The following is a 27741-nucleotide window of genomic DNA, read 5'->3' as shown; positions in this document are numbered from 1 at the left end:
CATTTCGCAGTCGGTACACCAAATGAGGGCTCCATGATAGCCCAAAATACCAGCCATGTGGAATTGCCAAATGGAACCCAAAGTTCACGGACAGGTAGACTCCAAGGTCACCTGCCCACATGCCAAGTTTCAACACAAATGGAGTTGGCCAAGTGGCAAAATAAAGCTTTGAATTTTAGAGACTGGGGGAGAGTGCATACCAATAAATGGATAGCTGAAAAATACATGGTGCCTAGACATACTTGGGAGAGTATTTGATTGAATTTGGGTATAAAACTTGACACATGGTATAATGCCCCAAATTTGGAACCTTAGAATAGGTATTGCTTTTATGTTGTCTATCTAAGTCTATTTAAATATTTGAATTTAGGCTTTAATTAATGACTTAATGGGTTAGCCTAGTGGTTGGTACTTTGTCTAATAAGGGGTCTTAGGTTCAAACCTTGTAATTTTAAATTGGGGGAAATAATTCTTTTAATTAAAAAGATTCCTTCTTTTATCTTCATTTTGGTTTAAATTGCTTGTGGTCCCCACCCCAATTAAACAAATCATGGGAGAGGGGAGAAGAGTCCTGATAGAGGAAAAATTGGAAAGAGAAAATTAGAGAAAAGAAGGAGAAGGGAATCGTGTGGGAGAGAGACCGAGAGAGAGACCGAGAGAGAGAGAAAAAGGAGAAAGAGAGTCATGAGACTTAAAGCGAGAAGGAAAGAGAGGGAAAAGGGAAAAACAAAGAGAGAAGGAGAGAAAGAAAGTGAGGGGAAAAGGGGAAAGCCGAGAGAGGAGAGAGAAAAAGTGGGAGAAAAGGGGAAACCGAGAGAGAGGGAGAGAACGGAGATCACAAGAGAAGAAAGAAAGGCGAAGGAAGGAGATCTCGGAGGCAAGGATTAAAGTATCGGTATCAGTTGCCGAATCGGTCGGCCAAAATTAAGATACGTATTAGAGGGTATCATATCGTATCGGAGACATAGTAAGATATGTTAAAGATACGCACATAAATGGATAGGAAATACTTTTTTATACACTTTTGCATTAAAAAAAAAAACTATTAAAAAAAACTATATATAATATGAATTATGCATAAACACTAAAATGGAGAGTATCGCACTAAGAGACAATATTCAATTGAAATTGTTGTTGAGGGCCTTGATGCTTTGAACCTTTGCTTCATCTTTGTTGAATCCAAGGTTTGTAGTTATTTATGGGTGTAATATGGATTCCCAACATTGATTTCCACTTTAGTTTGAGAGAAAAAAAGTTGACAATAACTTTGGAACAAAAACCCCCTCAAAAAAATCATGGTTTGCTGAGAAATGACCCATCTTGGCCATTATATGACTGTAGTGTACTGCGTATCATACCAAATAGGTATGTACCAATCAATACAGAGCGATACATACCGATACGTAACGATATCCTATCGAAAATTAAAAATAAGATGAAATGTTTGTTTTAGTATGTATCGGTACATGTCGGTATGTATCTGTGTATATCAGTATATAGCGTACGATACATATCGGTACAAAAGGATTTTAAATTTTTCCATCAACCGTATCAGTAGTATCGTATCGATAAGGGCTGATATCGATATTGTACGATAAGTACTGATACTTTAAACCTTGCTTGGAGGGAAGGACTATTTTATCTCCCTGCCTTATTTGTTGTTCATTGATTCCTGTGTGTGCCCTCTTCCACTGCTATTCTGAATTGCACTCAAGTAAAGGGTTTGCTACTGATCCTTCATTCTAGACTCGATCCAAAACATCAAATGAGTGATTAATTGTTTGCTGTATATTCTTTTCTACCCAGAATTCTGTTTTCTTGTTTCCTTATTTCTTGCCCACCACTTCTTGGACCTAACCAACCACATGATGGCTTATTCCTTTTGATCAAGTAATCTTCTCCCTTAGTAGGAGACTCGATCCAAGGCTGGTCCACAACAGACCAGTGGATCTACTGGAATCACAAACCTCCCACTGTTCATATCCTTTTCTTTCTAAGGCTTTAGGTTGTACAAAGAACCTAAATCATAGGGCTTTATGCTAATCAGAATTGTCTATCTTTTGGGAGGTGTTAGGTCAGCCCAAGAGGGGAAATCGATTCTGATTTGTGCCTGCTCTGAGACCGTTTGCTGCTGCAATTGAGAAACCTCACCCAATTTGGTCCTTTGTACCCAAAATTAAGTTTTCTTCGATTACTCCGAATCTGTCTGTAGTTCAGCCTTTGGGAGTTAGCTTTGATTTTAACTGAGTAATTTAATGATTCAGTTGGCCTCCCCCATGTTGAAACCTAATTTGTTTCATGTATAGGGTTTTCCTTGGGACTCAGATTATGGGACCCAAAATCTTGGAACTCAATACTGGCTGGATTTGGACAAGATTTTTTTTTTTTTTTTTTTTTAAGGGGGGGGGTGTTAATACTACCTTGAATGATATTTGATCACAATTTCAGACCATTCTGCTGGTCGTATTGAAAGGAATTTTGATTTTTCTATCTCAAAGATACCCGCCCCGAGAGAGATCACTATTTTCAAAATTACTCCTAAACCACTTGTCGGATCACTCCCATCTTTTGAAAGGTTCTTATCTTTCCTATTAGCTATTGATTCCTAGAGTTTGACTCTGATTGAGAGGGTTGCCTTCTAGGTTGATTTTTGTTTACATTTTAGGGAAGTGAGGTTCTGAGTTAGGTTTGGGATAGGTGATTAATATAAGGTATTACAAATTGCAAATTGTGACCTCCCGGATACTTGGGACTCAGAGGGTGGAGATAACACATTTGCAAACAGAGGTAAGTGGATTATAGTGGCTGTACACCACAGAGGTGCGATATGGTTGGCTTTTGTTTTATGTGGAATGTTGGTCACTGAACGTGATATGTTGTATCATAATGTTATGCGTTGTATATGTTGACATATGGTGATTTTTAATTGTGATTTAAGTATGCTATGTGGCTATACAAGTGGATACTAGTGATGATGCATCTGTGTGGTGATTGAGAAAGCGGTTTTCTCCTCTGCTGGGGATTTTATCTGTATTTAAAAGTGTGATAGCTAAAGAGTGGTAAGGGAAGAAGTGTTTGAGGGTAAATAGATTCCCCCGTGCCAACGAAGAGTCATAGCCACCAGAGAGGTATTTCATGGAGCCACAAAAATTGTACTCATTGTGCACATATGAGTGGCCAATAGTGATTTGTCACAAGGTGGGTGACAACAGTAAGTGATTATAAGGGGGCCATGCTCCTCTTGTGTTGGGGGTGGTGGCAACTTGTTTCCCTCAGTGCTGGCTAAAGTGACAAAAAGGTGTTTTTCAAAAGACAGTTTTATTAAAAGTGTTGGGTTTTCAAGTAAGCATTTTATCAAGTAAGGTTGTTTTGAGAGACTTTGAAAGAGTTTGATTTGATTGCCGTAATTGTTTGGTTGTTGTGACTGTGTTGTGCTCTTAAAACTTTCTGTCTTACTGGATTGTTCTCCATTAAATTTGACATTTCAGAGCAACAGAACGGGGGGGTGCGAGTTGCAATGGAGTTCATGGGCGACTTGAAGTTTTCTTGTCTTTTTAGCTTACTTTTATTTTAGTAGATTGTAGTAGGGAACTGCTTAATGTAAACTCTGACAGAGTGTCTTTGAATCTTAATTTAGGATGCACATTAGACTGCCACCAGTAAGTATTATTTGGGATTTTCGATTTATAATTTAATTGTTTTTTGATACTCAGATTGATGTCTTTCATTATCTGTGATTCTGAGAATGTACAGATTGTTTGATCATCGCCCATGAGGAGCCCATGAGAGCTATACCCTCACGGCCTCACCTGACATCTAGGTTTGGGTTTTGACACCTGGCCAACCCAAACCTTGACTTGTGTATCCAATGGTCAGAATTCGCCACATCAACCTGCCAAGTGGCTGAACTAAGTGGATCATCAAGGGAGGTTCCCCTTGTTGGGCTTGTGTTATGGCATTTTTCCCTAATAATAAATAAATAAATTATTTTATTATTTATTAAGGGAGATTATTTACATAGTCCCAATTAATGAACCAATATATCCCAAAAGAGCATTTTGAGCCACATAGAGGGAGTTCTAGTCAAACTGACTATGGATGGGTAGTCTACCCTTGGATTAGGAAGAGGTTGAGTTTGGGCCACATGCTCACCATGTGTTGATTATTAAAATTCCCCCTTGTATTGTCAACCTTTGAACCAAAGCTGCCAAGGTTGACTTCTGAATGATTTTCCAAAGCTTTATACAGTCACATGGGAAAGTGGCCATTGCTCCAAGCAATGGTAGAAAGTTTAGGCTGCCAGGCAAAATGCCCAGGTTCAAATCTTGAGAGCAGCTACTTTGTAAAAAAATGCCAGAAAATTGAGTAGATGATGATAAAGACAAAATGCCCATAAAATTGAGTGCAGACTGCTGATAATAAAAATAACAAGATTTGATAATGATTACAACAAAAACATTTCTAGAATGTACCATAAAAAGATATCATACAATTACATCACTAATAAAATATTACAAAACTCCATAGCAGCCATAAACTTACCACCACGTAACACAGCCTCGCTCCAGAATCTGCTCTTCTCTCTAAGATTAAATAAGGAAAATACTGATGAAATCCCCGTTTTACGAGATGCATATGACCTGGCTGCTAGAAACTGAAAAAAGGTCACTTTGGATATCAGTACAATCAGTAAATGTCTCTAACATAATTGAAATGATTGCACTCACAGTCATTCCAAAATATAAATTTCCTTCTCATAAAATTAATTATTCTCGTAGCACCAATAATTAGGCTGATTTTTTTCTTGGGGTGGGGGGTGTGGGGGGGGGGGGGTGGGGGGTAGGAATGTCTTAAGCAATTCATTAGATGAAATGGCAATAAAAACAGATAACCTCAGACACATTGACAAAAACTGACACATTTGATCAAATGAGCACCTTCAGCAATATTTTAAGTAGATGAAACAATATGACAAAAAAAATTTATCCTAATTATTTCCTCACAATACCAGCTCAACAAAATTTATTCGCAAGGATTACAATTTTTTTTTTCTTTTTGTGAATAGATAATTCATTACAAAAAGGAGAAGAGGAAACAATGAGCCTAGAAAGGGAAAAGAAGAAAAAAAAAGAATACAAAGGCAATGCAGTCGCAAATCTGCTGGGAGCATCTAAAGCTTGAAGACCATATTTTGAGATTTTACTCCATCCAAATATGGCTAATGGTGGCACCAAAGGCAAGATTACCCACAACATCACAGGTGGACACCCTGCCAAAGCATATCCACTCAAATCCATTCCCTCTCGAAAGGAAGGGTCCTACAACTTCTTGACCGGCATTTAGCAAAGAGCTCTTCCCAAACAGAAGAAGAGAAGGGGCTAGCAAAGAAGAGGTGGTCCACTTCTTCTTGAGCATTCCAACAGAGGCAACAGGATGGAACACTAGAATCTGGCGATGAATGAGAAAAGACAGCATTGGGAAGCAGTTAGGGAGGGCATGCCAAACAGTGAAGCTGTGACGGGAGATGTGGTTCTTGAACCAAATTAACTTGCACCACCGGGGACAAAGTTCCACGAACTCTCACAAAGTCCCAAGCCTACTTGGAGCAAAAAGGCCTAAAGAAGAAGCAGACCATACCACAATATCCCCCTACCCCTTGGCCTTCCAGGAAAGGAAGGCAAGGCATCCAGACAACACATAACAAGGGAGAGGAAGCATAGGAGGGCCAACCATCATCACTAATGATATTTGTAGCCACAGAGCGATAACTAAAACCCAAACTGTAAATAGCTCTTGCGCCAACTGAGTGGAGGAGAACACCCATGAGATGCCAATGGTCAAGCCAAAAGAAAATGCAGACACCGTCATCAATGAAGTAAGAAGTGGCCTCAATGGCAAGAGCCCAAAGCTTCAAAATCTTCCACTAAACCCAGGAAGCATCAGAAATGGAAGGAGCATCCCAAATAAAGTCATTGTGCAGAAGCCCAGAGAAAGTCATTGCTCAAGACATGCTAAATAGATCAGCTTTATTAGTGTGCCTGACTGCCTGATCTTTTTTTTTCTAAATACTGAAAAGTCATTCAATTTAGTAAGTCATCAATTTTATTCTAAATACTGAAAAGTCTGCAAGGGGGATGCGATTAAATGTCTTTGACAGAAAAATAAAGAAGTTATTTGCAACCGATTGCTCCCCTTGTATTGTGTCCTCACTCTATGTAGCTGGATTCCTTCGAAGTCCACGTGTTACTCCTAGGTCTCACCTTTTCTTCTCAAACTTTTTGCTATCATATATCCGATGCAGGAAGTCTACAAAATGTGGTGGGTAATGGGCACAACTATAACTATAAATAGAATTCTAGAAAGTGAAGAAGAAAGAGAAAGAGATAAGCGCTTCTTCATTGTGACCAAAAATAGGGTTTGACCATCAAAAGAGAACCATTCCCTAACAATAACCAAAAACTAAACTATTCCACAGACGTGTAGAGGTCTAAGAGAATTAGACTTCCATTAAAACTCCCAACCACCTAATTGACTCAGACAGTTATCTAGCTGGATTGGGCTCCACAACTTAAAAGAGGATAATAAGAAGTACTGTAATTACAACTCCCCTCCTTATAATTTAAGAAAAAATAGAATATAGCCATCCAAAATATGGTTCCAACTAACTTGGAATCTTGATCTATATTGCTGATAAGTAGAGATCAATCCATCAAAAAGCTGGCGCGAGATGTCCCTGCATCAATCCCCAATGGTTAAAAAAAAATTGACCCCACAATTTGTAATACGGTAGCAGCACTTGATCAACAAGGCTTCTTCATTGTCAACCAAAAATGCCTTGGGCAATCTTAGAGATGAAGACATCAACAGCAGGTTTCGCATGATCTTCTTCCTCATGACTTGGTAGAACAAAGTCACAAAATCAATATACTTATAGGCCTTTCTTGTAGGTCAATATAGTTAATAGGCCTTTCTCGTTCCTTGATATCTAAGAGCTTATTCACTATGAACAAAGGAAAAGTTAGGCAATTGAATCACTTGGAAGAGAACTATTCATTTAACCAAAAACTTAACGATTTTAATTAGGCGTAAAGATCTAACATAAATAGGACCACACCTCAACAGTAAAAATGAAACGGAATTACAGCACACCCCCAGCCTCCTCCACCCCTTCTTTAACTTAAAAACCAATACAAACAACTTGCTTCAAATTATTATGGTTCTCCCTTGAAGGAATCTTGGTATAATGGTTTATCAGTGAATATCAAGACAACAAAAATCTCACAAGGATGCTCCAGCATAAAAAGGGCCAAAACCTAATGCTTGTCCCACCTACGCGAGGTCCTGGGAGGGGTGATGCAGGAAAGATTCCTTGGACCTGATGCATATCCGGTGTTTGGCAACCCGAGCCGGATCACTTAGGACCCTTCCAAGTGTGAGACGATTCAAACCACAAGCACTAATGGCAAAACAGTAAATACCTTGTAGTTTTAAAACAGTGGCAATATTGTAATTATATGGAAATTTAGAAGGGAGTGGCAGACTTGTCACTAGATTGAACTTAAAGGCATAAACAATGGGTACAATATGCTAGTAGAAAGGGTAATTCAGGAATTAGGAATAAAATTAGGACAAAAAGAGAATAATAGGTAAAGGAAGGGGTAATATGGTCAAACCAGAGATTAGATGCTCTAAACAAAACCCACGACTCAGCCTTCTTCTTCCTTAGACAACCTGCAATGGCGGAAAAACCAGCAGCTTGCGAAGGAGAGATCTCCCTCAGCTCTTCTCTGTTAGGCCTGAAATTCCAACCAATAGTTCTTCACTAAAGGGCCTCTTGATTCCAGTCAACAATCAGTCCAAAGATTAAGCATGTGAGCAGCGAGAGTCTCTGCTAGTAAGACCTGGCGGTGGCTAGGGTTTCAGACTTGTTGCAGGTCTTGTTTCTCACCACAGGGATGGGTTTCAGACTAAGGACTCAAGGGTTTGAGTCGCCTAGGGCCAAGCTTCTTTCGGTCCATATCTCAAGCCCAATCGGTTGCAAATAAAGTTTCAGCAAAGCTTCCCTGGGTCTAGCAGTATCACCATAAACAGGGGATGGGAAACAAACCAGTAAAGAAGAGGAAGAAAAAAGGAAAGAGAAAGAAAAGTAAAGGAATAGAAAGAGGAGAAAGAGAAGAGAAGAAGAGAGCTATGCAAACCTCTCGGCAGCCATAGTTTCAACCAAACAACATTCAATTTCAAAATCCAAATCTACCCAATATTGTCTAGCAATTACATATAAATAAGAGAAATACATCTCAAGAATGAAAACTTATCTAATAGGAAACAAACTAAAACTAGAAATCAAAATGCTACTCCTACGTATCTACTTCTAAAACAAAGAGAATCAAATATACTAAGATTGCTTCCCTAATTATCAACTACCAACCCTGGCCAGTCCAAAAACCTGTTTTGGGTTGGTTGAGTCTTAGCTTAGGCCTCCTTTATAGGTGGGAAATTTCGGGTTTTATTTTTTTACCGAGTCGAGGTGTGCTATGAATTACAGAAAGGTAATCATCTCGATCAAAATTTCGGTACCTCGGCCAAAATTTCGGTACCATTTTGGCGAGATACCGAAATGATACCAAGGTTTATAAATACTCAATCTTGTTAGGGGGAGTTGAAATTTCGACTCCAACTCGACTGTCTTGGCAAAATTTAGGCTCCTCCTTGCATTTGAACACAAAATCACTCAATTGTCCACTAATTTACCACATCATCACATCTATTGCCCTGAATATCACTCCAAGTTGAAGATCTACACATTTCAAGCTTTGAAAAGGTAAACCACTTTTCCCAAAACCTTTTTTTTTTAATTGTAACATAAATACATGTTGAATAGGGCTAGACTTTTTATATGTTAGACACTAGAGGCCGATCTATGACCTCATGGAGTCAAAATTTTTTTTTTATTGTTCATAAATATTTTTTTTATTTTTCTGGTTTAAAAAATATTTTTTCCAGTTTAAAAAATATTTTTTCCATAAACATAAAATGTATTTTTTATGGTTAATATAGCTTTGATGGAACTCAATTATACATATGTTACTCACCATTGGCTGATCTACGACTCTATCGGAGGTATATTTTGATCATGGCTTAGATGCATTATTTAATTGTTTTACCATCATATTATATCTTGTTCTAACAATATTTCATAAAATCTCTAGAACAATTCGACGGTTACTGCCAAACAAGGGTGCAACTCTAAAACACTGTCATTTTCTAATGTTTTTGCAAATTTAAGTTTTAAGCATGTTTATTAACCTTAAAACAAGCTCTCCACTAAGTTTCAAGTCATAATATGGCCGTTTGACCACCGAAACAGTCAACCGAGTAAAAAATACCCAACTCGTCGAGATTTTGGTATTTCGGTGGTTTCAGAACCCCTGAAACACCAAAACAAAACAAGATTTTGAACATTGATTCGATCCAGCCAAGCCAAGGCATCTGCATCAGGACTAGTCCAAACCCATGGGGGAACCCAGATGATGTAGATAAGTCACTTGGGCTTATTTTATTGCAAATAAACCTTGGATTGTGTTATATATGTGTTGGGCCTTTGATTCCATGGGTTTTCTTTGAAATGGGCCCACTTTAATGGGCCTAAAATATGGGTAGAAGGTAGAAAAACGAGATTTAATTCATTAGTTTAGTTAGTTGCTATTTAATTTAATAAAGACCCATTAGGCCATTGGTCAGTTGTAAAGTCCTATATGAACTATTAGTTAGTTAGTTCTACTCCATATTGAAGTCATAAAGTCAAGTCCTAGTCCTATTTTGAATTCCTAGTTGTAGTAGGAGTTTCTAGTCCTATTGAAAAACTAGCTCTTAGTTATAGTAAGAATGTCTAGTCCTATTGGGAAACTAGCTCCTAAGTAGTTTGATTGCTATTCTGCCCTCTATAAATAGAGGAGTCTATGTACTCATAATTAAAAATTTGAATGAATGAATTATTGAGTGATTACTCTTTAGCTAAAAAAGTTGTTATTGAGAGGTGAGATACCTAAACCTTTGAGGGGTGTGATACCCAAAACCTGAGGGGTGAGATACCCATTCCTTTATTCTCTTTCACCCTTCTCAACCCTCCATCAATTCTTCTTTTTTCGATTTTTATTTTCTGTTTATTGTTATTAGAAGTTCAGACCTGTTAAAGCATACAAAATCATAATCAGCCAGCCAAAGAGTTATTGTTCTTGAATCCAATTGACTCTAATTGCTGCCCAACTTTGAGATCTGATCTACAATTCCTTTGGAGGACTGGTTCTATACTCTAAGAAGATCAATCGATCCTCTCTTGAAGGTTATCTGAAGAAGACAAATTGATGTTCCTGCAGAATTCTTCACATTCTCTCTCTTAGGTCTGAAAATCAAGAAAGTGCGTAACTCCATAACCAGCCGTTAGAAGCCCTTCATATTTGGGGGTTTTTGTGCCCTCCCTAGGGACTATCTACACCAAAAAGTACAACTCAATCGGACTCCCACAGACCTGGCCGCACCTTTCTCTCTCCAGCTCTATAGATGGCATTTCTCTCTCCTATCGGGTTGGGTTTTGGGCTGGTTTTGCTCCTATATGGGTATTGTATCCTTTAGGGTTTATTTGATGGTATTATTTCTTTGTTTCTTGCTCCTATTTGTATTGTTTGGAGTTATAAACTGCGGAGTTAGTTACTTGTAATCAACTCCTGCATTAAGTGGTATCAGAGCTATGGCTCAGACAGAAGAACCCCAACCCACCCTTCAAGATGTGATGAAAGCAATCCAAGCCTTGTCTACGAGGTTGGATGGACATGACCGACAGTTGGTTGACCTAAAAGTGAGTACTGATGCCCACTCTAACACCCAACCAACTGTTGCCCAAACTAATGTTCAACCTACTGTCAATTACACTAGTAATGTTCCCAGAAGAGTCACCATGCAACCTCGAAGGGAACCAGTTTGGAATGAAGAGTATAATGAGTATGACAATCAACTTTATCAGCTTGATGATACATACAAGGTTAAACTGGAACTAAAAGAGTACAATGGAAAACATGATCCTATCTATTACCAAGATTGGGTGAATTCTTTTAATGACTACTTCTGGTGGTACCGTATGCCTGAAGAAAGGAAAGTCCAATTAGTTATCACTAAGCTAACTGGTGGAGCTAAAGACTGGTGGAAGAATGAAGAAGACAAGCTCATGCGCAGGCGCCAGATGCCCCGCAGTTGGGAAGACTTGAAGTTCATCCTCAATGAAAGGTTCTTACCACCAACCTACAGACGTCGGCTCTACGACATGCTGAATACCATCAGGCAAGGTACTATGACTGTAGAAGAATATGCTAACCGATTCAATGAATTGCTTTCACGAACAGGTGCCTATAAGGAAGATGAAGAACTATTCATATCCTGTTTCAAATTGGGATTAAGGCATGACATTCATGAGAAGATTGGTGTGATCGAAATACCCTTCATGAATACTTGTATTGACAAATCCTTAGAGGCAGAGGACTTGCTCAAGTCAACTCCTCGACGTTCTTACCCACCAACTCATGATTCTGAGGAAAACATGGCTAAGGGAAAGGCAACCATTGCTCCAAACAACGTCCCACCAGCCACGTTAGACAAGGGGAAAACACCTATAACTTATAAAGAAGGCAAAATCAAGTGTTTCCATTGTAGAGGTTTTGGTCACGTTACCAAATTTTGCCCCTACTGACTGAACACCAACTCCGTCATTGCTGCACTTGAAGCCAATCCAAAGATGTTAGTATGTGAACCACAACTTGATGATTGGATGGCCGATACCACCACTGAAGACAAGGAGGAAGGTGATGAAGTTGAAGGTGAGATGGATGATCGTGGTATGTATATTTTAAACCTCATTACATACACAAATGAGGACACGAACACTGACAAGGAACTTGAAGAGCCTATGATCGAAGAAGAGCAAGTAGAGGACGTGCTAGAAGACGACCTCATGGATACATCTAAAGACCTTGAGGTTGACCATGTGGAATTCGTCATCCCATTAAAGTATCTTGAAGATCGAGCTCCTCACATTCTAGACTGCATCTTTATTATCAAAGAGCTACCTGAATTTTTCTACGGCTTGAAGAGGGATATGCACCATGATATAATCACCCTCACACTCTACAAAATTCGAGGACGAATTTTTTCTAAGAGAGGGCGAGTTGATGTAGATAAGTCACTTGGGCTTATTTTATTGCAAATAAACCTTGGGTTATGTTATATATGTGTTGGGCATTTGATCCCATGGATTTTCTTTGAAATGGGCCACTTTAATGGGCCTAAAATATGGGTAGAAGGTAGAAAAATGGGATTTAATTCATTAGTTTAGTTAGTTGCTATTTAATTCAATAAAGATCCATTAGGCCATTGGTCGGTTGTAAAGTCCTATATGGACTATTAGTTAGTTAGTTCTACTCCATGTTGGAGTCATAAAGTCAAGTCCTAGTCCTATTTTGAATTCCTAGTTGTAGTAGGAGTGTCTAGTCCTATTGGGAAACTAGCTCTTAGTTGTAGTAGGAATGTCTAGTCCTATTAGGAAACTAGCTCCTAAGTAGTTTGATTGCTATTCGGCCCTCTATAAATAGAGGAGCCTATGTTCATAATTAAAGATTTGAATGAATGAATTATTGAGTGCTTACTCTTTAGCTAAAAAAGCTGTTATTGAGAGGTGAGATGCCTAAACCTTTGAGGGGTGTGATCCCCAAAACCTGAGGGGTGAGATACCCATTCCTTCATTCTCTTTCACCCTTCTCAACCCTCCATCGATTCTTCTTTTTCTATTTTTATCTTCTGTTTATTGTTATTAGAAGTTCAGACCTGTTAAAGCATACAAAATCAGAATCAATCAGTCAGCCAAAGAGTTCTTGTTCTTGAAGCCAATTAACCCTCCTTGCTGCCCAAGTTTGAGATCTGATCTACAAATCCTTTGGAGGACTAGTTCTATACTCTAAGAAGATCAATCAATCCTCTCTTGAAGGTTATCTGAAGAAGACAAGTTGATGTTCCTGCAGAATTCTTCACATTCTCTCTCTTAGGTCTGAAAATCAAGAAAGTGCGTAACTCCATAACCAGCCGTTAGAAGCCCTTCATATTTGGGGGTTTTTGTGCCCTCCCTAGGGACTATCTACACCCAAAAGTACGGCTCAATCGGACTCCCACAGACCTGGCCGCACCTTTCTCTCTCCAGCTCTATAGAAGGCCTTTCTCTCTCCTATCGGGTTGGGTTTTGGGTTGGTTTTGCTCCTATATGGGTATTGTATCCTTAGGGGTTTATTTGATGGTATTATTTCTTTATTTCTTGCTCCTATTTGTATTGTTTGGGGTTATAAACTGCGGAGTTCGTTACTTGTAATCAACTCCTGCATTACCAGATGGAGATGAACAAGGTTCAATTGCTTTTTGGGTCCAGTAGGGCATTTTAGTTTATTTACTTATTTAGATTTCTATTATTTGGATTTATATTTTAATCTTATATTTCAATTTTAATAGGCTAAGTAGTGGTAGAGTTTGATTTATAATTTTGTTTCAGTTTTAGCATTAAATTATGGATCCTTTTTAGTTTCTTTAAATACACAGTTATAATTAAGTTTAGATAGTTTGAATGAGAAAAATTGGTTATTGTTAGTGTTACCGGTGTGGTACATTATTTAGCCACGTGGGCTACCTTTCCCCTTCCCTCCTATGATCATCCTCTCTCATTCCAATTCAGTCTTATGCTTGTGTTTCCTCTTCTCTCTTCTTCTTATTACTCTTCCTCTACTTCTGTTTCAATTTATTTTAAACCTACACAGTTGATCGCCTTCGTGCCTTGTCTTCTCCCACAGTCCCACCTGAACTCCGGTTCCTTGGTGCTTATTCCCAGAGTATTCTACAGCTGATATTTGGTAGAAGAAGTGACCAACGATTAAAGTATCAGTATCGATCGTCGTACCGGTCGGTCAAAATTAAGATACGTATCGGAGGGTATCGTATCGTATCGGAGATACGCGGAGATACGCTAGGATATGATAAAGATACACATAAATGGATAGAAAACATTTTTTTAAACACTTTTGCACAAAGAATTTGTTAAAAAAAACTATTGATAACATGTATTATGCATAAACACTAAATTGAGGGTATCGTATTAAGAATTCAAGGTCTGTAGTTGTCCCATAAATGTAAAATCCTTGTTCCCAACCTTGATTTTCACTTTAGTTAGAGAGAAATATGGCTGACAACAACTTTGGAACAAAAACCCCTCAAAAAATCGTGTTTTTCTGAAAAATTACCCATCTTGGCCATTATATGACCGTAGCGTACTGTATCAATACATACTGATACTCACAGATACAAACCGATCGATACATACTGATACTCACCGATACGTACTGATACATACCGAAACGTACATTTCACCTCGATTTTATATTTTCCATAGAGTCGTATCGGTGCATATCGTATCGTATCGATGTGTATCGGTGGTGTATTGATACATATTGAACAGTAATTTCTGGTTTTCGGTAGGCTTGATGGGCCAACATTGGGGCTGGCTGGTCAGGTTTGATGGAACCAGCAGCCCCCTTCTTTTGCAGGCTCAATCTACATCAAGATCACTTCAAAACCGCCCCCAACCTAGTTTCAGTCATTAAACTATATAATTTTGCTTTATTTTTTGGATGCTGGTTGAATCGATTCCATAGCTCTACGGTGTTAAAACGTGTCATATACGTAAAATAGGGGTACATATTTTGTTACGTGTCTATGTGTATAGGCAGTAGGCATGTTAGTCAGTTGGTTATACTTTACTTGTTTTGTTTTATATGGTATCCTAGTTAGTCTCAGTTAATCTTCGATTGTAACCAGGAATAGGGAAGCTTCTAGGGTTTCCTCTTTTATGTAATTGTTGTTTATATTTTCCATAGAGTCGTATCGATGCATATCGTATCGTATCGATGTGTATCGGTGGTGTATTGATACATATCGGTATGTATCGTAGGATATATATCAATACGAAAGGATTTTAAAAATTCCATGTATCGTATCGGTTGGCTAAATTTAAGATACGTATCGGAGGGTACCGTATCGGTATCGGAGATACTTTAAACCATGAGAAGAACATTACATGGTCTATATGAATCGAAACCTGTAAACCAGATCTGATGTAAGAATAGATCACATAGGACCTAATCCCATGCAGGATCTGAAATTATAGGCTGATTGCAAGAAAAATGAAACTTTTGGTGATTCTTCAAGAACTAGGGCTGAAAGCATCTAAAAATGGTCCTCCTAAGATCCTCAACAAACCCTCATAATCCTGTAGCAATCAAAGATTACCTAGAAGTTAAGCACTCGAACATTCTTCCCGGGAAAACCTTGTAACTGAAAATCGACAGGCCGTGTGTATATCTTCTGACCAGCAATCTTAAAGGGCTTCAATCTCACTTTAAACAGTAGACAAAGATAAAAATAAATAAAGAAAGAACGAAGAACGAAGAACGAAGATGGGGGTAGGGGAATGGCTATCTCAGTCTAGGCCTCTCACCCACAACTATCTCAGCTATTTGAACATCCTATCTCCAGAGTTTTAAAGCGACAATGGCTGCAATTCATCAAGCCTTCATTACTTCTTAAATTGGTATAGCAATCTCTCTTTTATAGGTGGACATTGCCTTACATATTGGGAAACAAACCAAAAAGGAAACTAACATAAAATAAAAACTAATTGACTTTAGTAACTAAGGGTTGACTTGTTCAATAAAAAACTAACATAAGGACTCTCTTAGAATTCTAAATCTGACTTTAGCTACTTGTTAACATAAAAAGTAAACAAAAAAAGGACCAAATTATTGTTCACGGGTATTGTTCACGTGAACAGTAATTTCTAGTTTTCGGTAGGCTTGATGGGCCAACATTGGGGCTGGCTGGTCAGGTTTGATGGAACCAGCAGCCCCCTTCTTTTGCAGGCTCAATCTACATCAAGATCACTTCAAAACCGCCACCAACCTAGTTTCAGTCATTAAACTATATAATTTTGCTTTATTTTTTGGATGCTGGTTGAATCGATTCCATAGCTCTACGGTGTTAAAACATGTCATATACGTACCATGGGGGTACATATTTTGTTACATGTCTATGTGTATAGGCAGTAGGCATGTTAGTCAGTTGGTTATACTTTATTTGTTTTGTTTTTATATGGTTTCCTAGTTAGTCTCAGTTAATCTTCGATTGTAACCAGGAATAGGGAAGCTTCTAGGGTTTCCTATTTTATGTAATTGCTGTTTATATACACGATAAGGGGGACCGCTGAGAGTTACAATTCTGTTGTTCTCTTTGGCAGTCTCACCTTCTTCCTCAATTCTCTTCCTCCTCTTCTCTCTTTTTATTGTGTGATTACTGGTTTCTAGAGTTACTGATATTGTTTTTTTTTTTTTGGATAATATAAATAATTAATACCCAAAAGGGGAGAGAATATGCAAGGGGAAAGGAGGGGGGGAGGCCTTAGCCAACAAGGAATAGCCAACCACAAGGGAACAAGAAAATTACATCAAAACAACATCTACCAAACCAAGAACAAAGGGGAACAACAATAAAAGGGGGGGGGGCATCAAGAGAGGGGGGGAATAGGGTTCAAGGGAAGGCTCCAAGAGGCAATGATGTGGTTATTTCTGATGGAACTGGGGATAGGCCTAGACTGGAGGAAGAGGTTTTGGAGGTAACATCATAGAAGATGGCAGCCCAAATCTTGTCCAGGGAGCGGGAATTGGATGATCATCGTCGAATGTTGCGCTCCATCCAAATGTGGTTAATAATAGTAGCGGAGAAGGCAAACTTACCTATGGTATCACAAATGGTAGAGCCCCCAAAAGTCATGTCGATCCAAATCAATTCTCTATCAAGGGGGAGAATGGTTCTACGAGAGGGCCAGCACTTAGAGAGAACTTTCTTCCAAACCAAGGAAGAGAAGGGGCAAGAGAAGAAAAGGTGAGAAGAGTCCTCAATATCATGAGGGCAGAGACAACAGGAGGGGTTGACAAGGATATGTCAGAACTTGTTACATGGTATCAGAGCCCTAATAACCAGTGATCATCTTCATTCACCTTCTGGTTTGATAGTCCATTCAAAGACTGCTATAGTTTCTGGTTGCACAGCCTATGCTGCCTACATGCTATCTACAGCCCAAGTTGATGATGATACAAAGTATACTACGGCTTTCTACTACCATATCTTGATGTTAATGGAGCTCTTTGCCTACTGTAGTCAAGTTATACAGATAACTGTTATCGACACTTATTCTGGATTGTTTATTTGAAGCTATCGAGTTCTTCAATTACTTTTCATTCAGCCATTGGATGTTATATTTCGAGGATTAATTACTACTGCTGGAAGGTACATTTGATCCCCCTTTTTGGGCTGATCAAGCCCCTGATTCGCTGCAACTGATATTCTACTTTCACCGGGCGATACCCTGTTTTTGAGAGAATTTCAGACAAAAAACTTTTGAAATTAAATTGGATCTGACCAGCAGATCCATCCAACCTTTTGGGATATCAGTATCCTCTACTAGAAGGTCCATCTGACCTGCTGATTTCTGGTAATTTATAATCAGCCAAATTTGGGTTTTTGTTTGAGGTACCGAAATGGATTTTTTATATATTGGTTGCAGTGTTCTTCTTAGAACAGTGTTTCTTTAAGGGTTAATCCTCCTACAACTGTCGGCCACTGCTTTGGCTGCTATCTGTGGATCCTATATTTCCCTGTGTGCATGATGACTGATACTAAACTACCAATCGACAATGTTCACATTCCGATCACTAATTTTAAACTAACTACATGTTATGGGTCAAGTTTTTCAAGTCTATACTCATGCTAACGGGAGATGAAATGTCATATATTGAGCCTGTCTGCTAACTCTAAAGACCAGCCCCTATCATAGCATATGAAGAGTGGATGCATGAAATTCCACACTCAAAATATGGTTTTAAAACAGTATGGATCCAACTATTGCAGCTAACGTCATATTCCACACTACCACAAAGGGGGTTTTGGGATGATTTAAAAATAAAGCTTCTCTCAGGAGAAGAATATATTCCAAACCTATGAGCTATATGAAAAGATCTTCAATTTTAAACAAGGGCCGAGGTAGTTGAATGAATACTTCAGCAGTTATAGGGGTATTATTGAATAAAGCCAAATTCGTCAACCTCTTACTACTGATCTGGAACAGTTGAAGATTCAGAGGGCTGAATTTCATATTGCAAAATTTATGGCCAGACTACATCCGGAGTACCAGTCCGTTAAAAGTCAGCTCCTTGTTCGGGGAAAAGTACCTTCATTAAATGAAACATTCTCCCATCTTTGGCTTATGTTTACTCTGGGCTGACCCCTCCCCTTCCCCTAAGGAAGGTTTGCCATTTGTTGTTGGCAGGACGAGGTTCTATCTTCTTTGGGAAGGGTTGTGGCCTATGGAGAGATTGTGGTCGTGGACCAAGAGGTCACAGTACAGGTGGACAGCAAAGACATATTCTTGACAGTGTTCCTTTCACGGCAAGCCCAATCATAAAGTTGACAAATGTTGGGCTCAATATGGTCAACCAGACTGGTCTAATGAGTTAGCTAACAAAGCTATAACTGACAATGCTACTGAGTGAGTGACTTCTCGTGACACACAACATTTGCATCTACATATGGGGCTTCTTCATTTATTTCTGTGCCTCAAAACGATTATACTAAAATATTAAAGCGTCTCCAACAGCTTGAGTCATCCGCCTCCACTTCCACAGCCACTTTAGCACATATATCCATACAGGTACATCAGCTTTCGTTACCACCACATCCTCCACTTTGTGATAACTGATTCTAGTGCCTCTACCCATATGACCCATACCTATTTCTCTTCCATATCAAAAGTTCAAAATTATTCACCCGTCATTCTTGCCAATGGCTCCTCCACCCATGCGATTGGTCATGGTATGGTTTCATCCATGACCTTGTCCTTTGACCTTCATGTACCACAATCAATAGCTTCACCAATGAGCAAGTATAACTGTCCACCATGCGGGGCCCCACAGTCTCTCAGTTGTTCAGCCCCCTCCTCAACTATAAGGGCATGCAAGTTTGTAGAAACAATGTGAGAGAACAAAAGAAAAGAAGAAGAGGGGAGAGAGAGAGAGAGAGAGAAATGGGCTACAACTCACCTAGGGCTTATTTCAAGATAAACTAGCTCTAGAACTCAAGGGCACCAACCAGACAAACCATGAGGCATAGTTGTCAAGGCGTTGCCTAGGCGTCCAAGCGGTTTGCCTGGGGCCTAGGCGACAGTCGCCTTATTGCATTGCATGTCGCCTTGTGTTTTGACACTTATTTATGCCAAATATCATTTAAGTAAATGCTTTTTATTTCATAAATTCCAAAAGGATAAAAAGTCAACCCCCCAATCCAAGAAGAAAAACTGGATTTTGGTTATAGGGGCGATTTTCAACTTTTAAATGCTGGAGTTTTTCTCAATTATGAAAATTTTATAAATTCTATCATGTTAAAACATTGTTAAAAACCAAAAGTCCGATAAAATAATTTTTTTTTTTATATCCATAAAATTATTTTCATTCAGGCGATCTTAACAGCATTCGCGCACTTAAAAATAAGTTTGACCGGAGCATAACTTTGTCATTATAACTCAGATTTAAGTAATCTTAGACTTGTTGGAAAGCTGGTTTTATATTATAACTGAGACAAAAAGTCTTATGTAAAAATAATATCATTTGACCAATCAAACTTATTATAGAACCAAAGCATTTCTCTAAATTTTGATTTTTTATAATTTAATATGACTTAATGTTAACTTTTTATGATTTAATATGGCTAAATGTTGATTTTTAATGACTTGATGTTGCTTAATCTTGATTTTTTATGATACAAGGTATATATAGCTTACTAAATAATGTTAGAAAATAGGAAAAATAAAAAATAACAATTGGTCGCCTTGTTCACCTCAAGGCGTGGACCTTCTCGCCTAAGCGCTTAGACAACCCTCCACCGTCTTGGTTCGCCTTGGCGCCGTGACAACTATGCCATGAGGTGCAACAATTCAACTTAATTCACTAAAGCAATCTCAATAAACAATATTAAGTGTTTCAGTCCCCATCCGGCCATCCCCCCCCCCATATAGGTTAAAAATAATTCCTGTCACATTAAGACTTGCTAAAAACTTGAAAGGATAATTTAGAAAGTGGCACACTAAACTAAGTTCCTCAAAACTTATTCTAACTCAATTTAAATTTAAAACCTACGAGCCACAACACTATTTTAACCCACTACATGTTTAGAAACTCCTATGAATGCTCCCACAATACTAAAGTAAGAACTCTAAAACAAACAGTAAACAAAAAACTTCGTCTCAGCTTAAAAATACACAAGTTCTATCAACAGCCTGACCCCCTTCCAACAGATTATTCACAACATTCCTACAATAACCCAAAAATGCATGTAATATCATTTGAAAGTCAACTAATAACCTTTTAAATGGAACCAATATCTAAACAGAAAGAATCAATATCACTGGCCTAAACTCGAGAAGAAAATTGCACATACAAATGAACATGAATATGATCTCCATTCAGTTCAATATGAACATTCCAAAAAAAAAAAAAAAAATACCATTGCCTGATTAGTGTGATGCACTTGCATCAAATTAGTGTAGTGTACATATTTCTAACTTTCCAGTTTTCAGCATGCATACCCATATATGGTTACTGTAGTTAACAGTTAGAAATATGCCCAGATATTATGAGTTATACCCTATTACTGCTGATTCAATAAAAAACCAAAAGAAAGGATCATTCTCTTTTCCCAACTTCTCAGAATATAAATTACCAAATTACTTAAAAAGACAAAGGAATGTAAAATTTTGTCGTTTCAGAGGTTGAACAGATAGAAATGCCCCACAGTTTTCTGGTGATCATCACGTAGTAGAAGGAAAATGGCAATAGTCCAACTATGTAATAACTCAATAAAAAATGTTCCATTATCCTGAACCAGAATTCCAAACAGGAATGGGTGAATTTAATGTTTTCGACTTCAAAAATCCAAGATCGGGATATCTTAGTAGTGATATAGCTTGCCAAACATCTAAAAAAAAAAAAGTTCCCTCATATCGCCAAATTTCTTGAGGCCAGGACAATCAATTAGTAATTCTCCCAATTGTTCCCCACCAAATTTCATTCCACTGTTACAGTTTGTTATCTGTCGAAATGCAATAAAGCATCAAACTGTGAACAACCATACAATTAGTAGCAAGGAATCAAAAGGCGATAAAAGAAAGCATGTTTTCGTCATAATCAACTTAAGCAACATGTTGTCTTAGGCCTTACCAGAAAAAGCAATAAGATGAGTTGCAGAGAGAAGATCGTCCGACAGACGAACTTCAACTTCGGAAACTTTGATCTGCAATCCATCCTTAACCAAATTACTGACCAGGACAACAAGAGTACGGTTTCAATGGCGGAAATTTAAGCTTTGAAGGGTGAGCTACTGAAGACGAGGGAAAATGAGGGTGGAAGAGAGGAAAAGAGGGAAATGATAGGCGAGCTCAAGACAGGAGTGGATTCACTTAATACGAGAAACGGGAGAGTCGGGCGTCGGCCGTAGGGTTCGAAACTCGATCGAAAACAGTCCAGACAGTGCAAATAAGGTCAATGGTGCCTTAGAAATGAATCGGACGGTCGAACCGGGTTCCTCTATTCGATATAGAAAACGAACTTGCAAGGGACTTAGGGCGACGCTGTAAATAGGATATGTTTGGTTATATAATTCGTTAGAAAGTTTTTTCAGTGAAACGTAATTCTCTTTGTTTTAAATTTGTTTGATTATTTTTTAAGTTGTTTTACCTAGAAATACTAAATCATTTGAAACACCTTGTAAAGCTAAATGTAGTTCATCTGAGAAATAAGATAAATAGTAAAACTCATATTTGACATGCATAATCCTAGCTCTCATATAAATAGTCCATGTTAAGTAATGATTCAAAAGAATCATAAAAATCGGGATGGGTAACCAAACAGCTTTTTGGAAAATCTAAAAAACACATATGACTCAATAGAAACACTCTCTATGGACTCATTACCAAATCCGAAATAAAACTCCAACGAATTATGTAACCAAACACATCCTTATAAGGGTTTCAATCGCTCCGATTCCAAATTGGTTTACATTTGACAAGGTCAAATCAAAGCCCCACCAGATAAGAATTAGTTAAAATCATTTGCATTCAACCTGGTTTTAGTTTATTAGTTTTTATTCAATTTTTGTTCTCCAATTTACATGCAGTTTATAGTGTCAAGTCACGTTTAGTTTCACCTTTGTACACTTCATGTATAGATAGAGACATTATAGAGGTGAAACCAAAATGGCACCATTTCTTTGTGGTCTAATTCGATTTGATTCTGATTCTGATCAATTTTGATTCCGATTTGAGGCCCTCAACTTAGGGGCATATTGGGGGACATTCTCAGTATTTATACAACAACAATAATCATATATTCCAATTAAATGGGGTCGGCTACATGCATGGTTTAAAGTATTTCCAATACCGATACGATACCCTCCAATAGATATCTTAAATTTAGCCGATCGATACAGCAACCTATACCGATACTTTAATCTTTGATCTTTAGCATATCTTAGTGTATCTCCAATATGATACCCTTCGAGACATATCTTAAATTTAGTTGATCGATATGAAAATTGATACCGATACTTTAACCCTTGGCTACATGGATTCGATATGAAAATCATAAAATAAAGAAGCACAAAAGAGAGGTTGAAATGATGGTAAATGGAGTTAAGAGAATAAGGTAGAGCAATAGTAAAAGACGCATCATGGGAACATATCCTATAAAGGGTCAACAACATGGGTCCTTGTCCTCCACAAAACTCTATACAAAGTATTTATACAACAACAACAATCATAACCTTATCCCAATGGGGTCGACTACATGGATTTGATATGGATCAGAATATAAAGAAGCACAAAAGAGAGGTTAAAATGAGGAAAAATGGAGATAATTGAAGAAGGTAGAACAATAGTGAAAGACGCATCATGGGAACACCCCTGTAAGAGGTCAGCAATACGTCCTCCACAAAAATCTATCTGAAATCATACTAGAATTGAGCCCTATCATATGCATATCTTTTTATACCACTTCATCAATAGTCATTTAGGCCTGCCTCTATCTCTTCTGGCTCCCTCCAAATGAATCTTGTCACTCTTCCATACTGGGGCATTCATAGGTCTTCGTTGAATATGGTCATACCACCTCAATCGGCTCTCACAGAGCTTGTCCAAATTGGTGCAACCCCCAAATCATTTATAATACAATCATTCCTTACCCTATCTCTCATGGTCTTGCCGTATAACCCTCCCAACATTTTCATCTCCGTTACAGTTAGTTTATTCAAAGTACTCTTCTTGACTACCCAACATACGTTATAGCTAGTCTTATAAATTTCCTGTAGAATTTTTCCTTGAGTTTAATAGGCATTCTTTTATCATATAACACTCCCGACGCACCTTACCATTTCATCTACCCCACTTTATTAACGATGTATACTAGGTATTTAAAATAGTTACTCTGGGGTAACTCCTGTTCTCCGAGTTTCACCACTTCCTCCCATCCTCTAGATTGACTAAAGGGGCACAACATATATTATATCTTCGTTCTGCCTATTATAAAACCTCTTGATTCCAAGCTTAATCTACATAGTTAATCATATACCCCTTTTCTTCTCAGTATTTATCTATTTGCTTATTGTATTGGTCTATCTATATTATTGTGTCCCATCCTCCTACAAGACTTTTATTTATGTTGTCATAAGCTGAAAGTTTTTATTAAAAGAAATCAATACAGGAGAAATTGTGGCTAAAAAAAAGTTTACAAAAAAAGGGGATGATTGAAAAAGCCAAACTCAAGAAACCAAAAAACTTGGAAGCACTAGAAGCCAATGAGTGGGGCCCCTTACACAGACATGAGAAACATGAAGAAAAATTGCTATAAAGCTTAATAGTGTTATCAATGATAGATATAACTAACCAATCAAGTGAAACTTCTAATTCGTTTAGGGCCCAAATCATAGGCAAACTGTCTAAAGATAACCAAAGAAGTGACAATCAATCCTCATCTCGAACCCAACCCCATTTCATAGGATAACTGCACAAGCCCCCTTTGGGAAGCAAGTGCCCATGCATCATTAATAAAATAAAAAATAGCCTTAGAAGGGAAGACATGCCAAAAAAGTTAGCCTAAGCTGTTGGATTTATGGTCTAAATTAATTAGTTGGGTTGACTAAATGGGTGAGAATCGAGTTGCATGAACTGGTTCAATCCACTCTTAAGTTTAGGGATACCCACTGTAGATTAGGATTTTGGGTGCAGGATAGTATTATAAATACTAGGTTTTGGGTCCCTACAACCATTATTCACTCTTCCCTACTTTACCACTAAAGTAAGAGAACCAAGGAGGTTTAAGGGGCTATAGAAGATCCATAGCTAAGCCAAGAGAGTGAAAGTGAGAGTGACCAACATCAATCGTCTTCAGCATACTAGGTGAGAGGTACAATTTCAATCATCTACGATCTGATCAATTATTCATGTTTTAATTTATATTGTATTCTAGTTGTCTATATGAGAGCCAATTATGATCTATTGTGAAACCTTAATTTAGATCTAACAAGTGGTATCAGAGCGACCCATATAAACCTAGAATCGATGGGTAAAATTTTTATGTTTCATCCAGTAATTAAATTTTTGAATGACTGATTTATTATTATAGATAAACAAACATGCCCTTATCTTATAAGTTACAAACAAACAGACCTTTAGGATCCTTATCTTACAAGACTTAAGAAAATAGGCTTTTAATTCATTGTTCATTTAAGAAATGAATAAGACTTAAGTGTTTTTTTTTTAAACCATCCCAGTCAATACTGAACAACTTTGGCATTTGGACCCGACTAGTTCAACCATAACCCAATTCATTAGTCCCAATTGAATATGATCGGTTCGATTTGGCTTATGGTTCAAGTGAACTCTTTAATGGGTTTTGTTGTGATTTAAAATTATCAATGGACCTAAGCCCATTTTAAATAAAAATCTCAAAACCACTTGGCCCATTAGTTAAGTCAAACAAATAAAAAACAGAACTTCCATGGGCTTAGCCCATTAGTTTTTGAAGAAAAACACATGGGTATGAGAAACATTCATGGGCTGAGCCCATTAGTATTAACTTAAAACACACAATAGGCTTTTAGTCCACCAGCCAAATACGTTTTATTAAAAAATGAAAATCCCAATTCATTTGTTTTTAAATACTTTAAAAGACCTAAAGGTCCATGACAAACAATTAATTCCAAATGGTGAAGGTTTAGGAAAGATGAAAACCTTGCTATTAAGGGTTGAGAAAATTAAAATCTAACCTTAAAAGTATGCACAATTAGATTTGGTGGGGAATCAACCATTAAAGAAGGATTTGATTCTTAAAAGAATAAGCTTTTTTTTTTTGTGGAAAAATTGCCATTCGATTTGGGTTATGGGTGTTGTTTAGGTTTCAATAGAATAAGGTTTAGGCTAATTTTTGGTGGCAACGACCACCGGAATAATGTTCACTGGGCCAAAGTGGGAGTTCGCCTGACTTTTGGTGGCTGACTGTCTCCAAATGTAGCCGCCCTAAAGGACCGAACCCTAGTAGAACATTGCGGCTCTGTTTTGTTCAAATCTGTTCCAAGGTTGAAGATGGACAGATCTGGTATTAATTGTTCATCATGGACCTATAGGTCTTTTAAAGTATTTAAAAACAAATGAATTAGGCTTTTTATTTTTTAACAAAACATATTTGGCTGGTAGACTAAAAGCCTATTATGTGTTTTAAGTTAATACTAATGGGCTGAACCCATGAACGTTTCTCATACCCATGTGTTTTTCTTCAAAAACTAATGGGCTAAGCCCATGGAAGTTCTGTTTTTTATTTGTTTGACTTAACTAATGGGCCAAGTGGTTTTGAGATTTTTATTTAAAATGGGCTTAGGTCCATTGATAATTTTAAATCACAACAAAACCCATTAAAGAGTTCACTTGAACCATAAGCCAAATCGAACTGATCATATTCAATCGGGACTAATGAATTGGGCTATGGTTGAACTAGTCGGGTCCAAATGCCAAAGTTATTTAGTGTTGATTGAGATGGTTAAAAAAAAAAAAACACTTAAGTCTTGTTTATTTCTTAAATGAACAGTGAATTAAAAGCCTATTTTCTTAGGTCTTATAAGACAAGGATCCTAAAGACCTGTTTGTTTGTAACTTATAAGACAAGGGCATGTTTGTTTATCTTTTATTTGAATAGTTACATAAATACTTGTTTGAATTCTTGTGGCTTTTGGATTTTAATATAAACCACTTTAAATGCCATTTTAAGGGTTGTTTTAAGGCTAAATTGAAATCCATTTTTTGTGTTGGATTCATTGTTTCAGGGCACATTTAATGATCTAATATGATATATGACATATTTATTTAAAAATTTATGTTGTATTTATTTTTTAATCATAGTAACAAGAGGGCATAAATAAATGTTTTAAAAAATGCACATGTTATTGGTTACCATGAAATTGGGAAAGGTTTTTAAATTGAGATATGTTAATATGGAAAAGGTTGTAAGCTTCCGCTCATTCTTAGCTATAAAGTAATTTTTTAGGAAACCATGAAAGGATGAGGTAGAATCTATCAAAGTGGTACATCCTATTATTCCATGGTTTTTCACAGGGCAGCAATGTCAGTGACATTTATCCAAAGGTGATGTCACAAAAGTTAAGAAAATGATAATAACTTGGAGGTTCCTAAGCCCAAAAGTGAGGGGATTTCAAAAGTTATTGTTCTTTTCACAATAAATATGGATTTACAAGAGGATCAATGCATTCTTAGCCCAAAGGATAAGAATGTAGTAACGGTTGTGACTCTTGAATGGTTATTGTTGTCCTAGTGACATATTTATATGTATATTTTAAGCATAAAGATATACATCTCTAATGGGAAAGATATGATAGAACTGATTGAAACCCACCAAAATGGTATATTCAGTTCAATTGTATCTTTCTCAACAGTAAAGATGATACTTTCTCGAAGGTTATGTCATCAAGGTTTGAGGATAATTATCCACATTTCAGAAAGGGACATTGAATTAGGAGTTCTTTTCCCAAAGGTGATTGAATTCCGAAGTTAGTGTTGTTTTCACAGTTAAAAGAAGAATATAAGAGCATCAATTAATTTCTATCCCAAAGGATAGGGATACAGTTTTAGTTGTAACTCTTATTTAAAATATATTGATGGTATTACATGCTTTTATATTATGATTTATATTTTAAAATTTGGCATGTATTGTGTTGTTGTTACTACTCTAGTAGGATGGCCATTCCTTCAAGTTATGTATCTTCAATCCCAATGCTCATTTGTAACAACTATCAAAAGTGGGTGGAGGAATTAGAATTGCATTTAGGTCTTTTTAACTTAGACTTGGTACTTAGGGAGCCTAAACATGAGCCTCTCATAGACTCAAGCAAAAGTGCTGAAAGGACTAAGTTTAAGAAATAGACTAAAGCAAATAGAAAATGCATACTGGTTTTAAAAAAGGTAGTTCCTGAAGTTATACGTGGGGAATATAGAGATCA

General features: G+C 37.4%; 1 protein-coding gene across 1 annotated transcript in view; it reads right to left on the bottom strand.

Moving 5' to 3' along the window:
• LOC122069430 overlaps nt 1–21690 on the bottom strand; it is a 61670-nt gene extending 39980 nt beyond the window's left edge. The window contains exons 1-2 of the mRNA XM_042633443.1: nt 21402–21690; nt 4543–4654 (exon numbers count right to left, since the gene is read on the bottom strand). Of these exons, the coding sequence (XP_042489377.1) occupies nt 4543–4654; nt 21402–21485 (196 nt within the window). The 5' untranslated portion in view covers nt 21486–21690. The remainder of the gene's footprint in view (nt 1–4542; nt 4655–21401) is intronic.
• Nucleotides 21691–27741: the final 6051 nt, after the last annotated feature.

Source organism: Macadamia integrifolia, unplaced genomic scaffold, assembly GCF_013358625.1.
Source record: "Macadamia integrifolia cultivar HAES 741 unplaced genomic scaffold, SCU_Mint_v3 scaffold614, whole genome shotgun sequence".
Classification (NCBI taxonomy): Eukaryota; Viridiplantae; Streptophyta; class Magnoliopsida; order Proteales; family Proteaceae; genus Macadamia; species Macadamia integrifolia.
Note: the sequence above shows the minus strand (reverse complement) of the source record. Positions and strands in the feature narration are given on the sequence as shown.